The sequence below is a fragment of the Anolis sagrei genome, chromosome 5 (assembly GCF_037176765.1).
Source record: "Anolis sagrei isolate rAnoSag1 chromosome 5, rAnoSag1.mat, whole genome shotgun sequence".
Taxonomy (NCBI): Eukaryota; Metazoa; Chordata; class Lepidosauria; order Squamata; family Dactyloidae; genus Anolis; species Anolis sagrei.
Genome location: NC_090025.1, coordinates 112,833,073 through 112,848,758, shown reverse-complemented (window position 1 = coordinate 112,848,758; position 15,686 = coordinate 112,833,073). Strand labels below are relative to the sequence as shown.

The window sequence follows — 15,686 nt, the reverse complement described above, 5'->3', positions numbered from 1 at the left end:
TGTGCAAGTTTACACATGTAAAAATCCAGAGCAGGTTTGGGGACCAAAATGATGGATTTTGATTTGACCCAGACATAAGTTGAGGGCTATACTGTGGAGAAGGGAAAGCTCCATTGCGGTTTGTAATTTTTATTAACACTAGCCATCTCCTGCCACACGTTGTTGTGGCCCAGTCTGTGCATATGTGTTTTGTGTGTGTATATATGTGCATATATTTGTATGTATGTGTATATATGTGTGTTTGTGTATATATGTGGTTTTGCACATGTGTTCTAATGTATTTTTTGGGGGGGTTTTTGGCTTTTAAAGTCTCTTCTGCTATGTTTTTCAGTGTTTTTATGAGTGATGGTCACTCCTTGGCCTGATAGGCATATTTTGTCCAAAATTGGTGTCAATTCGTCCAGTGGTTTTTGAGTTATGTTAATCCCACGAACGAACATTACATTTTTATTTATATACATTTCTTGACTTATACATGAGTATATACAGTAGCATCACTTTACTTACCCACATAGAGCCACCGGAAAAAAGCTTTGAAATTTTTCATACTGCTGTCAATAACTCTGTACAGAAATAATAAGAATGGAATGACATGATTGGTTCCTGCGACACCCTGAAGACATAACAGCCCTTAGCCACAGACATTGAAAGAATCCCCAAAGTCCCTGCACATAGGAAAAATTAACAAACTAATATTTTATATTTTAATTAAATTTTTGACTTTGTGAGATGGCCAACACAGAGAAAATTTTGTAAATGAAAGTACATTTAGCTACGATTTTCCATTTCCCCTATGTATGGTGACTTACAGAAGGGAAAGAACGCCACATATGGAGATGGCAAAAAGCTTATGGATTCTTGACTTGAATTTGTTGTTGTTGTTATTATTATTATTATTTGCAGAATAACAGGAATTCCAAAAGCTGCACCTATGTTGGATCTTTCATTACTGGCATCAGTTTTAACCAGTGAAATTTTCCCTATGTGCATACCGATTCAGAGTATTCAAAATATTTTTCTTATATTGTATTATTGATACTTATATAAACATTGTAAGGTTGATCAATGATCCTGTAACAAGGCACACTGTTTTTGAGTGACTAAATATGAGAATTATCTGCCAAAAATTGAATCTATGCTTCTGGACACTAAAAAACTAGAATGCTATATAGTATTTGAACAACATCTTCATGCGTTACAATTGTTGAATTAGTAAACTGTATTTTAAGAAGTATAAATTCATTGCATATAATGAATCAGATCAGTGGTTCTGAACCTATGGGTCCCCAGGTGTTTTGGCCTACAATGCCTGGAAATCCCAGTCAGTTTACCAGCTGTTAGGATTTCTGGGAGTTGGAGGCCAAAACATCTGGGGACCCACAAGTTGAGAACCACTGGCTTAGAGTAATACATACTGAAGTAGCTCATTTCCTTTCAGGATGAAGGAACCCACTGCAGTAACTGCTTCTGCAAAGAAAGAGTTTATAGTCACCTAAAGTCCACTGAATTTGCTATTAAAGTGACAGCTAAAGAGTTAACCTTGTACCTTCTATTCCTGAGGCATCCAATCCTAGACACTCATACTTTTGTTTCCACGCTGCCATTCCTTTAAGTTCACTTAAATGATAGAGCAAGGCTTCTGAGCCACTGCCAAGGAAAGATAACAAATTGTTGAATAAAAGATTTGCCATCACGCTCAATATAACATTGAAGTCTTTGAAAATAAAAATTGATAAAATAATTGTGTTGTTGAAAGCTTTCATGGCCAGAATCACTATGCTACTAAGGGTTTTCTGGGCTGTATGGCCATGTTCCAGAAGCATTCTCTCCTGACATTTCACCCACATCTATGGCAGGCATCCTCAGAGGTTGTGGGGTCTGTTGGAAACTAGGCTAGTGTGGTTTATATATCTGTGGAATGTCCATCGTGGGAGAAAGAACGCTTGTCTGCTTGAGGCAAGTGTGAATGTTGCAATTGGCCACCTTGATTCGCATTTAATGGCCTTGAAGCTTCAAAGCCTGGCTGGTTGCTGTCTGGGAGAATCCTTTGTTGGGAGGTGTTAGCTGGCCCTGATTGATTCTTGTCAGAAATTTCCCTGCTTTTTGACTGTTGCTGATTTTAGAGTTTTTTTAAATAATGGTAGCATCATTCAAAAGTAGGAGGATTCCAGACAAAAATCAGCCTCTACTGTATTCTCATTTATCAACCAAAATGCATGTTTATTACCATCTTCCCTCTCCTGACACCTTCAAGATATGCAGGCCAATGGCCATGATGTCTGCAGACAGTGGAGGTATAACTCAGCATATGTCATGTTGGTAAGGTATGGCTTACTAACATGTCACAAGCAAACAGAATTGATCAATTATTTTTTTACCTTTGCAGGTGACTTATGACAAGTTTTTGAATACTGGAGTATGAGGATTCCATGGACTGGCCAAGTTTTTTTAAGCCCTGTTGGAAGAGACGTTGCATTTACCAGTGCAAGTTAACCAAATGCCACTTGAAAAATAACAACGTACAGCTTAACATACCTTGACTGTGAGCTGATTCATCAACAGGGCTTGAAGCTCAAGACTGCATAAAAAACGGAATTGCTTTGTAAGCAGCCACATTTTCATCGTGAATAATGCACAAATCTGGAAAAAATGCATGATTCTAATACCTACCTAGCTTTGCCCCACAACAATAACTGCATGAATTCATCTTGTACAGAAGTGGTTGTGTTCTTTTCCTGAAAACAGAAGATTGAGGTATGAATACTTTTTAGGACATATATGTCAAACTCAAGGTCTGCTGGTCGAATCCAACCTGCCATGTCATTCCTGTGGCCCCCCAGATGCTGGACTACAACACCATGATATCATTAGATATCATGACTAGAGCTGATGAGAGCTGTGATGCAGTAACATCTGAAAGGCTGCAGTTAATTCTGTTTAATCAGGAGAGTGGGGTTTGAATTTAGATATAAGGTTGGCGGATGTGATGTTTGACTCTAGAATGTCCTTTAACCTTTTCCCAACCTCACAGCCACAAGTTCTGTTGGGTTGCAATTCCCATTATCACCCATCCACAAGACAGATAAGCAAAAGTGATGGGAGTTGTCATTCAATAACAACTGGGGACCCAAACTGAGTAAAAACTAAAGGGCACTGACCACTATGTATGTATGTGTGTGTGTGTGTGTGTATAGTTGTTCCTCTGTCTCCATGGATTCTAACTCCATGGATTCAACAGCCCTTTAAAGGCAACTATAAGATTGATGTGGCCCTCAATGAAAATGATTCTCACACTTCTGCTTTAGAATTTTCTAGATATTCCTTCAGATGTCCTTAAAAATTCTAAGCTCTCAAAACACTTCTTGATTTTTGCAGGCACTGTATTTATACTAAGCACCCGTACAGCTCCGACTGCCAACTTTTGAACAGAGCATCAATGTAAATAACATGCCTGTCATTCTTAAAACAGACAAGAAACATTGCTTAGTGTTTTTGAAACTCTACATTTGAAATGAATGTTTGTGTCATCACCAATACCTGCACAAATTTGGTTAGCCGTGAATCCATCTGAATCAATATTTCTTCCCAAGCTTCACACATACATGTCAGTGAAAGCTTTATGTACTATTTACAAATAGAGAAAAACAAAAGTCAGTGTGTTTTCTCAAAACATTGGAAGCTAAAGCCATTTTTGTCAAAAGGACTTAATTAAAACCAGTCTTTATATTAAACAATATTCACACACTTACTATACTATCAAATGAGATGAAAGGATTGTAACTTGAAATGTAAAGTAGCATAATGCCAGAATTACCATATTTTAAAATCAATTTCTTATTTTGAATTGCATAAAGAAAGGAAATGACATTGGCAGTTTGATCCCCAATTCAGGTAGGAGAGTCTCTTGGGCTCTTTCTACATTGCCATATAAAATCCAGATTATCTGCTTTGAGCTGGATTATATGGCAGTGTAGACTCAGTTCAAAGCAGATCTTGTGGATCTTATTTTCAATTAAATTTACCACCACTTATGTAGCTGGCTATACCAAAAGAGAGCACATTTCCTGCAGAGGGTTTAATCCAGAGCACAGATTGTACCTTTGTCAATATGAAGAAGAGGATCATTTTAAAAGCATATATTAAAACCAGGCATCAAAACATTACCTGCAGAAGAGTTGAAATATGAGTAAATTTTCGAGCCATTCGAGTCACTTCTGGTAAATAGGTGGATAACAGACTAGTGTCCAACTAGATCAAAGAAGAAAGGTCTAATCAGTTGATCTAACATGTTGAGCATAGATATCTAGAGCAAAAGTTTTCAACCTATTCAGTCATTGAACCCTTTCGAACACTCCCCTCACGGAACCCTAACTTTCTCCCCGATTTTCCCATAGAACCTTAACTTTGTTCCTAAGTTTTGTTCCTGTTGCACACATGTTTTTATAATGCAGTAGGTTTGGAAATAAAGAGAAAATATTTTAAATATAACCAAACCTTTATTTTGTTAAAAGAAAATATTGGCTATAACCACAAAATTTTATTTTGGAGAGGAAAATACTAGATTCACACCTACAGTGATGAATGAAATTGTTTCATTTTTATACTTAAAATAATAATTTGGAAATCAGGCTTTAAGTCTGACAGCAGAATACATAAATCTGGGGCAGCATCCAATTACTTCTAAAGCCCGATTCACTTTGAAAAGTGGACATTGCTTGGACAATTTCAACAGAAAGGAGGAAACCATGAAAATGAACAAAATCTGGATACCAGTATTTAAAAAACCCTTTAAAATCAGGACAATAAATAAAGAGCAATACTCAAAAACTGGGAAATTCCTGACAGGAAACAATCGGGCCAGCTAACACCTCCCAACAAAGGATTCTCCCAGGCAGGAAGCAACCAGGCCACTCAACGCTAATCAAGGTGGTCAAACGCAACACCCACACCTGCCTCAAACAGACAAGAGTTCTTTCTCCCACCCTGGACATTTCACAGATATATAAGCCTCACTTGCCTAGTTTCCAACAGATCTCACAACCTCTGAGGATGCCTGCCATAGATGTGGGCGAAATGTCAGGAGAGAATGCTTCTGGAACATGGTCATACAGCCTGGAAAACTCACAGCAACCCACTGCTTGGATAGCCTTTCCAGCTATTGGCTGCAATATGTCTATCAGTAGTCCTACCCCTCAGTCATTCAGTGGCACAGATTCAAATTTTGCTTTTAGATCAGGGGGTGCACTGAATTTCAATAAGATCTTCATACTATGGCATGGATTTTTTTAAAACTAGTTTTTCAAAAGATATAAAATATTAATTATGGAACCCCTACAATCCTTTTGCAGAACCCTAAGTTCCACAGAACACCGTTTGGGAATAGCTGATCTAGAGTAACAGGGAAGGACAAGCAATTAAAACTAGAGCTATGTTCAACTATTCAGTGTCCATGTCCATCAGGCATCTGAAGAAGTTGCTGAAAATGTCAGACTGGCTCCCCACTCAATGCAAACTCATGCATTGGCTGCTTATACATCAGTAGTATCAATAAATATGCATATGCTATAGGCCTGTCTTGCCCCAAAACAGGAAACATGATCAATTAGCATTCCCACCCCCCCCCCACCCCCACAATGAAGACCTATAGGTAACATGTTCCTCAAAAGGTATGATCATCAGGCATCAGCAGCTACAAAGAGAAGCTAGCTCATAATTCTCTCCATATATTTGAGAGTTATGAAAAGTACAAGATGAAACTGCACTGATAAAAATCTTATTTTCTTGCAAATCAGAATTAGAACATTTTCACTCATTTTTCAAGAAACTGCACTGATGTAAACTGCTTTACACACATTTAATATTCATGGATGTAGCTAATCAGAACATTCATAGAATCTGTGAACACGTAAAGCATTCCATATTCAGATTTCTGAAATCTAAAATGCTCCAAAATCCAAAATTGCACACGAGCAGCTGAGATATTGACACTTTGGCTTTTCCGACCCTTCAATGCACATAAACTTTGTTTCAGGCACAACATTACTTAAAATATTGTGACAAAACTACTTCTAGGTGTCATCTCTAAAATATCTCATTATGTACATAATTTGAGGAAATGAAATAACTGAGATCATTTTTAAAATATTGCTGCTGAGTTTAACTTACTTGGAAATAAGTTATTTCTGGATCACTCTCTGGAGAAACCTCTACTTCAGTAATAACTGAGAGTGATTTCAAGTCGCTCGATAAACAAAGGGCAAGACAAGAACCAATCACCTGCAAAAATCCATGGTACAAAGTAATGGTTAGGCTTTAGGTACAAACTACGCTGAACATGATCAGTCTATGCCTTTCTTTCTTCTAACTTTCAAATGACTTTCATCATAATCATTAAGGAGGTACCACAAACAGTTTAATAATTAATGCTGGAATTAAAAACGGAGAGCTACAACCTACTGGACAAACTCTTCAAAGAAGGCAAAGAAGAATCCCAAAACAAAATGTTAGATTAGAAGGTGGCTAATAATACCAAGATAAAAGGTAGTTTTGGCAAATTTTTGTGGTCAAGGCCTGCTGACATAAATGTAACTCACAAAACAGGGCTAAAACCAAAGGCACAAGGAAGCAAGACAAGCAAAACCATTGCGGAGCAAAACTGCCATTGGTTGAATTGGTTGAGACTCTATGAGATAGTCGTTGAAAAACTAAAGCAAATTGTGCTGCAAGATGTCCCGCAAAAACAATGTGGGTTTTTTTTGCACTTTAATAAACTTTTCCCATGTTTTTTATGATAGAACCAATTAGGAAATGACATTTATAACCTAGGAATAAAAATCATATTACAAAGGAATAAAAATCATATTTGGGGAGCTCATTCCTATCCATGCTCAGCATATCATCAGTACTAAATAGACTGCTACTTACCCCTGTTACTGTAGCAATCTTATACATTCCATAAGCATAGATCTCAATAAATCCGTCATTGCCTCCAAGCACCAGAGCGTTTAGCCTTTTTTTAAGGAGCAAAAACATATGAATCCATTAAGCAGAGGAAGCAGAACTGGTTATTCCTTTTTCTTGTGCATTTCTTTAAAATATTTATACATTGCCTGATCCTAAACCTGGTTTCTTTTGGAAAAGGCATTACCATGTTAGAAATCATAACCTTTTGGCAAAATTATTCCATAATCTTTTGGAAAATGGCATTTACCATAACCTTTTGGGAAATGGAATCTCCCTGAGAAGAGTTAAAAAGTTGCTTGAGTCAACCTTCTCTTTAGTGGTAAATATTCACTAGTATTCATGCAAGGCAATTAGGTTAAACTGATATACCTAGAGATATCTCTCTGAACTGTTAGATATGCCAATGCGCGCGCGTGCGCACACACACACATGCACACGCACACACAGCAGAGTTTCAGAAGTGTTATTTCAGTTTCCCAAAAACATCTACTCTCCCTTAAAACACCTTGGTTTAAATCATGCTGTCAAGAGACAAAAATATAGTAGTCTTCATTAAAATAACACAGCTGGTTTACTCACAAACTTTATGTATTCAGCATACAGGTACTTTGCACATCACTCCAATTAAAGATAAGGTTTGGAGTAGTTTCTCTGTGCAAATAATCTTTGCATATTAACAGTCCAAAGTCTAAATTGTCTCTCTGAGAGTCTAATAGAGTCTCTGTCTAGTCTGAAAGTCCAAAGGAGTCTGTAAAGTCTGAGAGTCTAATGGCATCTAAAAGCATACTGTTTCTAAAATGGAGTCTGAGTCCTGAATATTCCCAGTTCCAATCACATGGTCCGCAGCCCATCCCACAATAGAGAGATAAGGAAGACTGCATACCAATACACACATATACAATACAGTAAGCAACCTGAATTATATACACAACAAACAACGAGTATAGGAGGCTTATAGAAGGCTGCTGTTTCCAACTGTTTCAGGGCTACTTACAACTCCAAAAAACATTGCAAAAATAAAATATCAAATGGCCCATAAAAGCAGACTGATCACCAACATGTTGGAAATAGCAACCTTCCAAACCTTCACTATTTGTTTGTTAATGTATATATTTGCTAACCTGTATTGTATGTACAGTATATATTGATTTGCCAATTTGACTGATTTCTTAGGTGTGGGAGGGGCGACACACATGTGATTGTACTGAGTATGTTCAGACTCAAGACTCCATTTTTGTTATTCAGTATGCTTTGGACTTCAGTGTTAGCACTTCGCTTTAGACCTCAGTAGAGGTGGATGAAGTATGTTTTGGACTTCAATGGAAGCAGTTTACATTTGGACTTATGCAGGAACAGTTTACTAAATATTTGCTTTGATGAGCAGTGTGTACAATTATACAATTTGGACTTTCATAAGATGGATACTTAAAGACTTTGGACTATGGACTATTGATTAAGACTATTGTGTTCATGTATGCTGAGTTAATACAAGATGTTTGTGAGTAAACAAGATATGTTACTTTTTAAAGAAGACTTTGTTTTTTTGTCTCTGAGTGCATATTTTGAAACTAAGAGGTTTCAAGGGAGAGTATTTTTGGGCCACTGCAACTGCAATTTCAACTTCAACTTCTAATAAAGATTTCAAAACTCTGCTAACTAAGTATTGGTATGTCTTTGTTCCTGGCAGTTCAAAGACATGGTTTATCTGTTTAATAACTAGGTTACCTGTGTGCAATTACACAAATGCTTGTGAACATCATTTTTCAAAGGGTTGACTTCTAACAAGGTCATGCCTTTCCTTGACTAGTGGTTTTCAAAAAGTGGTCTCCAGATGTTCATGGTGATTCACATTTGCCAAAAAATACGACATCATTTTTCTTTACAAAAAGGTTATGAATGCCATTTTTCCAAAATCATAACACTTTAAAAACTCTTAAAACTCTGGGTGAATGGAGAAACCAAAAACATTTCTGTTGCCAGGTTGAGGACAGCACTCCAGAAAAAGCATCGAAGGTCTACTTTAGGTTGGCATACTAAAATGTTTTCCACAGTACAATGCAGAACAGTAGAGAAACAATTAGGAGAAACTTTTACCTGACATCGCCCATGAGTTTCATAATTTCATCAGACTTTTCTTCACTATAAAACAACAACATTAACACATCAGTTGCGAAACATTTGTTCTCAAAAATTCAGAATGCATAAATAGAAAGATGAAAACATAAAAAGTGTTGTACCTGAAGATTTTTGCAGTGGTACTATAGCTATATTTTAAAAAGGAAAAGAAATATTAAGCACATTAAGTGATATCTCCTTGGTAAAGTTAATTGTACATTTCTGTAAATAATAAAATGATTTTATACTTGTCAGCCCTCCACATTTGCTGGGGTTGAGGTGCAGGGCCTCTACAAAATAGGAAAAACTATTAAAAAAACCCGCTATTTTTTAATCTGAGAGAAAGTCTCTCCTAGGATCTTTAGGTCGTCCGGTGGGACTAGAGTTGTGCTGAGCAAACTAGGGATTCTCTTTCATCTCCTCGCAGTGTTTACAAAGATTCCTACCTGAAATCCAGCCAGTGTAGACAACAATACAGAATGGACCAATAGAATAATTCATTATAATGTGGCATCCTATATTCCTACAATCCCGTTAGCCATTTTTTGAGGTGCCTAACCAAAGAGGTTAAAACAGTAAATATGAAGCAAATGTTCTCAGACACAAATGCTAACTGGTCAAATGGGCCTGCCATCCAGTGCAGAGGCTGGCAATAAGAATAACCCTGGTCTATCTCACTAAAACTAGCCTCTGAAGAGATATGCATGAGTCTGCATTGTAAATATTGTGCAAAACTGGGAGACATCAGATGCCAAAACGACATCCTAAGTCACAATATAATTATCAGAGTCTGCCCCAGTAATAGCAGTGCCTTGATTTAAATTCTGAAAGCTTTGGTATGAGTTTTGGAACCTCAAAACTAAGAAAACTCTGCTGAATCACAGATAACATGACACCTACTTTTTTGGCAAGGGAGGTAGCTTAGGAAGGAGAAGATTAGATTCATCTTCAGCATCATAAAATGAAGTCAGGACACTGAAATGAAAGAAGACATTTTTGATTTTGGCAGTACTCATTCCAAAATTAAAATGAATCATGGTAGAACTCAGGATTGAGGCAGAATCTTTATTCTTAGCAGTCTTAAAATATAGCTATTATTTAAATCATTCATTTTAAAATGGTATTTTTTGTAAGTACAAATATAAAATCCCCATATTGTTGTTTCTTCATCGCCACAATGTATGTATTTATTCTGTCTGTATTTTAACTTATTATGATTTTATGATGTTTTAGATGTATTTGTGCATTACATTTCTGCTGTTAGCCGGTCTGAGTCCCTCCACGGAGGTAGAGAAGATCGGGATATAAAAGTTTTTAATAATAATAATAATATTTTATGTGCCTTCAAGTTGGCTGCTAACTTATGGCAACCTCATGAATTGTATAGCATCTTCTTAGTAAGATAATACTCAGAAATAGTCTGCTAATTCCTTTCTCGGAAATATAACGTACAATATCTGGTACTTTTTGTTGGTGATCTCCCATCCAAATGCTAAGCAGAACGAACCCTGCTTAGTGTCTAAGATCAAAAACAGAATCTAATTCTTTTAGGATATTTAGACAACATATAGTTCCACTTTTTTTCAAGTGCTGTCCCTTTCGGTTTTGGATTTTAAAGCATACAAAGGATTAGGGAAATTTGGGAGAACACAAATACAAAGCAGATGCAGAAATAGCTAGTTCCAGAAAGTGCAGGGCCTCAAGGGCATTCGGTGAGACAGAAGTAGCAACAGCAGACAAGGAATTAGGTGAAGAGCTGAGTGATAAGGAGGGTTCCCATGGGAACCCACCTGCAGTTACAGAGATCAACAAAAGTCTTTGTTTACAAATCAGAGCCAAAAATAGATTGCATCAGTCAGAGAGATTACATAGGAAAGTTGTGGGAAAAAATTCACAGGAAATGGAATGATTTCATGGGGGTCTATTAAACAACAAGTTGTTTACCTTAAGGTCAGTTCAGACAACACAGAGTTAGAGTGAGAAGCGAAGCCTAAGTTCTCTTGTTCCTGGTTCAAGACAAGCTTTGATTTTGGATATAATATATCCTAGAAGTTTTCTATGTTTCTCTTAATGTATTCCTGTTCAAGTTTTACTAGTTAAACCTTCCTGATTGTGGACTTATGCTATAGCTGTGATTCCTGGCTGTTTCTGGGCTTTGTCATCTCTGGAACTCTTAGAAACATTTGGATTATTATTGGGTTATCGCCTTTTGCTAAACCTTTTTGAATTATATATCTTCCTTTCTTATCTTGATTTTATATGCTTTTTATATGTTTTTACAATAAACTGCTTATATTCCTGGGTTCTTGTGTGGTACGGTGGTTATAGGAGTTTCCAGGACTGGCCTGGCTGATTTGGTCATCTGGAAGGAATTCTTGTTACACAAGTTATTGGATGAATGGGCACCAATAAGTATTTGTCTCCTGCCAGGCCCGTAGCTGGGGGTGGGGGCTTCAGCCCCCCCTGAAATTCTCAGGGTGTCCGCAAGAAGGCCTTACTGGTACATTATTTAAATTGTTATGTTTATTGATATCATGATCTGATCACCATGCTCAATATATCCCATATGCATGGGGGTATTGGGGTAACGATACAAAAGATTTGCTAGGGTAGATCCTGACCCCACCCGCCCCGAATCAAACTCAGCCCCCCCAAATGAAACTCAGCCCCCCCCAATCAAACTCACCCCCCTCCCCCCGAACCAAAATCCTCGCTACGAGCCTGTCTCCTGCCTACCTGTTTTCTTCTGTAACTTCCATCCAGTGCATGTAAGTAATAGGAGAATCCACTGAGAAAGAATGCAAGCTCTCTGGTTTCTCCACATCACACAGGATGACTTTCTTGGTATCAGCAAGTCCAAAAGCCAAAACTATGGAAGGAAAGGTAAAACATGAAAATATATAGTGCACTTAACAAATATTAACTGCAAGCAGCAGACTTTAGAAACGGTTACAAGAAATGCATTTTTTATGTGAAATACAATCAGTATACAAATGTAGTCTGGAATATAAGGCAAATCCATTAGTCATAATTTTTGATATACACTTATAGTTGACGGAATGAATTAAGGATGGAATATAAGAGTATGAAGGTATTGATGTATACTAAGAAAACAAAAAAAATATTTTTTTATATTAAACAAAATTGTTTTTTTTTTCTTTTAAAGACTGGCAAGCAGGATGCATCTTATGCAGTGAACGGATGACATGTGCCTTAAGAGCACAATTTCACTTAAAACATAACACTATGTAAAACGATTTTTGTTCTTGGGTTATAAATGTTATTTCCTAATTGGTTTTATCATAAAAACATGGGAAAAGTTTATTAAACTGAAAAAACTGCTGTATATTTTGCTATAGTTTTTCAGTGAATATCTCATTGAGCCTCAATTAATTCAACATAGTTTGTAGCAGCCACAAACACGGAGTTCAAAGTAAGTACTGCACAATTATACAGGAAATAACACTTTCAAACCAGGAACAGAATAATTTACAAATTTCGTTACATAGTGTAATTCATGATACAAAGGGTCATTTGTTACATCTTACTTTTGCCATCTGGTCTCCATGCGAGGGCCGTCACATCTTTCCCTGTGCTGTCACTTGGTGGCAGACTCCAGACTCGTTGAAAGTTTGCAAGACGGTGAAGTAAAACCTAAGAAATGTTGGGAAATGAAATGAAAGTATTTAAACTATCTGCCTCCAGAGAAAATAAAACAAACGAGTACAAAAGAGAGAGGTATTTTCAGAGCACCTAACAGCAGGAAAAATGCATTAAAATTCTACAGACTACACAGAGAAGCCATTGAAATACACAAGCATGTGGAAAATTTCAACAAAAAGGAGGAAACCATGAAAATGAACAAAATCTGGCTACCAATATTAAAAAACTCTAAAATGAAAACAGCAAAACAGCGAAGGGAAAACCATCAGGGACATCTAATCACCTCTCAACAAAAGATTGCTCCAGGCACTGCCAGGGTATCAAATGCTAATCAAGGTGGTCAGTTGAAATATTCACACCTAGCTCCAGCAGACAAGAGTCCTTTGTCCCACCCTGGTCTTTCCACAGATATATAAACCCATTTTCCTAGTTCCAACAGACCTCACGACCTCTGAGGATGCTTGCCATAGATGCAGGCGAAATGTCAGGAGAGAATGCCTCTAGAACATGGCCATATAGCCCGAAAAAAACCTACAACAACCCAGTGATTCCAGCCATTAAAGCCTTCGACAATACAATTCTACAGCAGCCAGCATCATCTATTATGGCAACATAATATTACAAATGTATCCTAACAAAAAAAAATGTTTTAGAAAATCTGCATCGATTTCCATGGCAGTATGACATTGTCAATGTGCAGTGCCAAATTACACGATGTATCAAAATTTGAAAAAATGTTGCTCCTGGTGTGAAAGGGTTATTTCCTGTTTAATTGTGTGGTACGAAAGTAGTTGTTATAGTTCAGAAATGTTGTTTTTGTGGTTGCCACAAATTATGTTGAATTGGTTGAGACTCAGTGAGATATTTATTGAAAAACTATAGCAAAATCTACTGCAAGATAATCAACCTTTTCCATGTTTTTATGATAGAACCAGTTAGGAAACGACATTTAGAAAACAAAAATTGTACTACATAATGTTACGGTCAAACTCATCTTAAACAAATACAAGGTAATTGGATGGCCCTTGTGGTCTCTACCAACTCTATGATGACCCTTCCACCCTTGTGAGTTGACCTTTTGTGGATTTTATTATTTATGGATTTAAGTAATATGTTCTCCTGACGGAAGTTGATCACAAAGTTGTGCTAGAGGACCTAGACATTCATAAAGGGATGTTCTCTTGGATTTAAAAAGTGGTGTCCAGTTTGCTGTGAGTTTTCCAGGCTGTATGGGCATGTTCCAGAAGCATTCTTGCCTGACGTTTCGCCCACATCTATGGAAGGTAACCAACTGCAAAATTCACATTTGCCTTAAACAAACAATTGTTCTTTCTCCCACCCTGGACATTCCACAGATATATAAACCTCACTTGCCTAGTTTCCAACAGACCTCACGACCTCTGAAGATGCCTGCCATAAATGTGGGCAAAAAGTCAGGAGAGAATGCTTCTGGAACATGGCGAGACAGCCTGGAAAACTCATAGCAACCCAGTGATTTTAGCCAAGAAAGCCTTCGACAACACATTACAAAAACTTTGTTTTTGCAGAACTCCCTGCAGCACATTTTGCAATAGTTTTTCAATGAATATCTCACTGAATCTCAACCAATTCATTTGTGGCAGCCAAAAAAACAAACTTTAATAGAACTATAATAAAACTGTATTTGTATACCATCCTATCTCCCTGAAGGGACTCAGGCCGGTTTCCAACATATAAGGCAAACATTCAATTGCCGGGGGAAAAAAAAACATACTCCAAGTTTCTGGAGTATAACAACTACTTTCAAAGTGCCACAGAATTAAACAGAAAATAACACTTTCAAGCTAGAAACAGATTTACTTTTTCCAATTTTGTTACATAGTATTATTAATATATATCAAATTGCAGTTACTTTCTATAATATGAATATGTCATGCTATATCTACTAAGGATGTGGAGAGAATACAACTGATTTTACATGTAACAAAATGTAAAAGAGAGCAGGCCCATTCAGCACTCCATCCTTTCCACATATATTGGTTCTTAGCACTGTTCCCTTTCCTTACCTCTCCAACTTTGTTGGCCAAGGCAATCAGATCCCTCTTGGGAGACCAGGCCATGAAAATGATCTCTTGAGGCAGTTGCTTCTCCCCAACCTGCCGGAATGCAGGCATGGCTGCAGATGTGGCAATTCCCTAAAATAAAAAGATACAGCCCAGGTTTTGGTTATTTTTTTTCCATTTCAGGAGCAGCTCGAGAAACTGCAAGTCGCTTCTGGTGTGAGAGAATTGGTCGTCTGCAAAGACATTTCCAAAGGGGACGACCGGATGTTTTACCATACTGTGGGAGGCTTCTTTGATGTCTCTACACGAGAAGCTGGAGCTGACAGATGGGAACTCATCCACTCCCCAGATTTGAAGTTTAACCCATTGCATCACAAAGGCTCCTTATTAACACAACATATTTAAACGAATGCCAAAACAGAAATATCAAAGCTAACTTTCTATTGAGAAGAATGCATATTTATCCACTCTTCCCTTTATGTATTGGTGGCAAAGAATCCTGAATATGCATCTAATATTTCTTCTAGTATTTATTAACCACCAAAGGTTCTCATCCCAGGTTCCTCCATGCCACATGATAGACAAGATTGGCCTAAATTTGCTAGCCCAACCTAGAGTAGGTCCACTGAATCAATTGCTTTACTGTTTTTATGATGTTTTATAATTTTTTAAAATCTAAGATGTATATTTATGCTTTTGTTGTCAGCCGCCGAGTCCCTCTGCGGAGGTCGAGATAGGACAGGATATAAATGTCTGAAATAAATAAATAATAATTTTATTTACTTACAAGTTGGATCACTTAGCTGTTGATTCAACAGGCCATCTCAAATTTAGACAATCAGGATTCCAGCCATTGTGTTTGTGAATATATTTGTCTATATCAAGCTGTCAATTAATGGCAAT

At 37.2% G+C, this 15,686-nt stretch overlaps 1 protein-coding gene across 1 annotated transcript in view; it reads right to left on the bottom strand.

Moving 5' to 3' along the window:
* The window catches only part of ANAPC4 (anaphase promoting complex subunit 4), a 30,052-nt gene that overhangs the window by 13,294 nt on the left and 1,072 nt on the right, over positions 1-15,686 (bottom strand). Inside the window, exons 2-17 of the mRNA XM_060777866.2 lie at positions 14,787-14,915; positions 12,627-12,732; positions 11,815-11,947; positions 9,979-10,053; positions 9,201-9,227; positions 9,058-9,102; positions 6,925-7,009; positions 6,166-6,276; positions 4,165-4,248; positions 3,538-3,624; positions 2,671-2,735; positions 2,536-2,578; positions 2,379-2,455; positions 1,547-1,647; positions 1,416-1,467; positions 508-563 (exon numbers count right to left, since the gene is read on the bottom strand). Of these exons, the coding sequence (XP_060633849.2) occupies positions 508-563; positions 1,416-1,467; positions 1,547-1,647; positions 2,379-2,455; positions 2,536-2,578; positions 2,671-2,735; positions 3,538-3,624; positions 4,165-4,248; positions 6,166-6,276; positions 6,925-7,009; positions 9,058-9,102; positions 9,201-9,227; positions 9,979-10,053; positions 11,815-11,947; positions 12,627-12,732; positions 14,787-14,894 (1,255 nt within the window). The 5' untranslated portion in view covers positions 14,895-14,915. The remainder of the gene's footprint in view (positions 1-507; positions 564-1,415; positions 1,468-1,546; positions 1,648-2,378; positions 2,456-2,535; positions 2,579-2,670; positions 2,736-3,537; positions 3,625-4,164; positions 4,249-6,165; positions 6,277-6,924; positions 7,010-9,057; positions 9,103-9,200; positions 9,228-9,978; positions 10,054-11,814; positions 11,948-12,626; positions 12,733-14,786; positions 14,916-15,686) is intronic.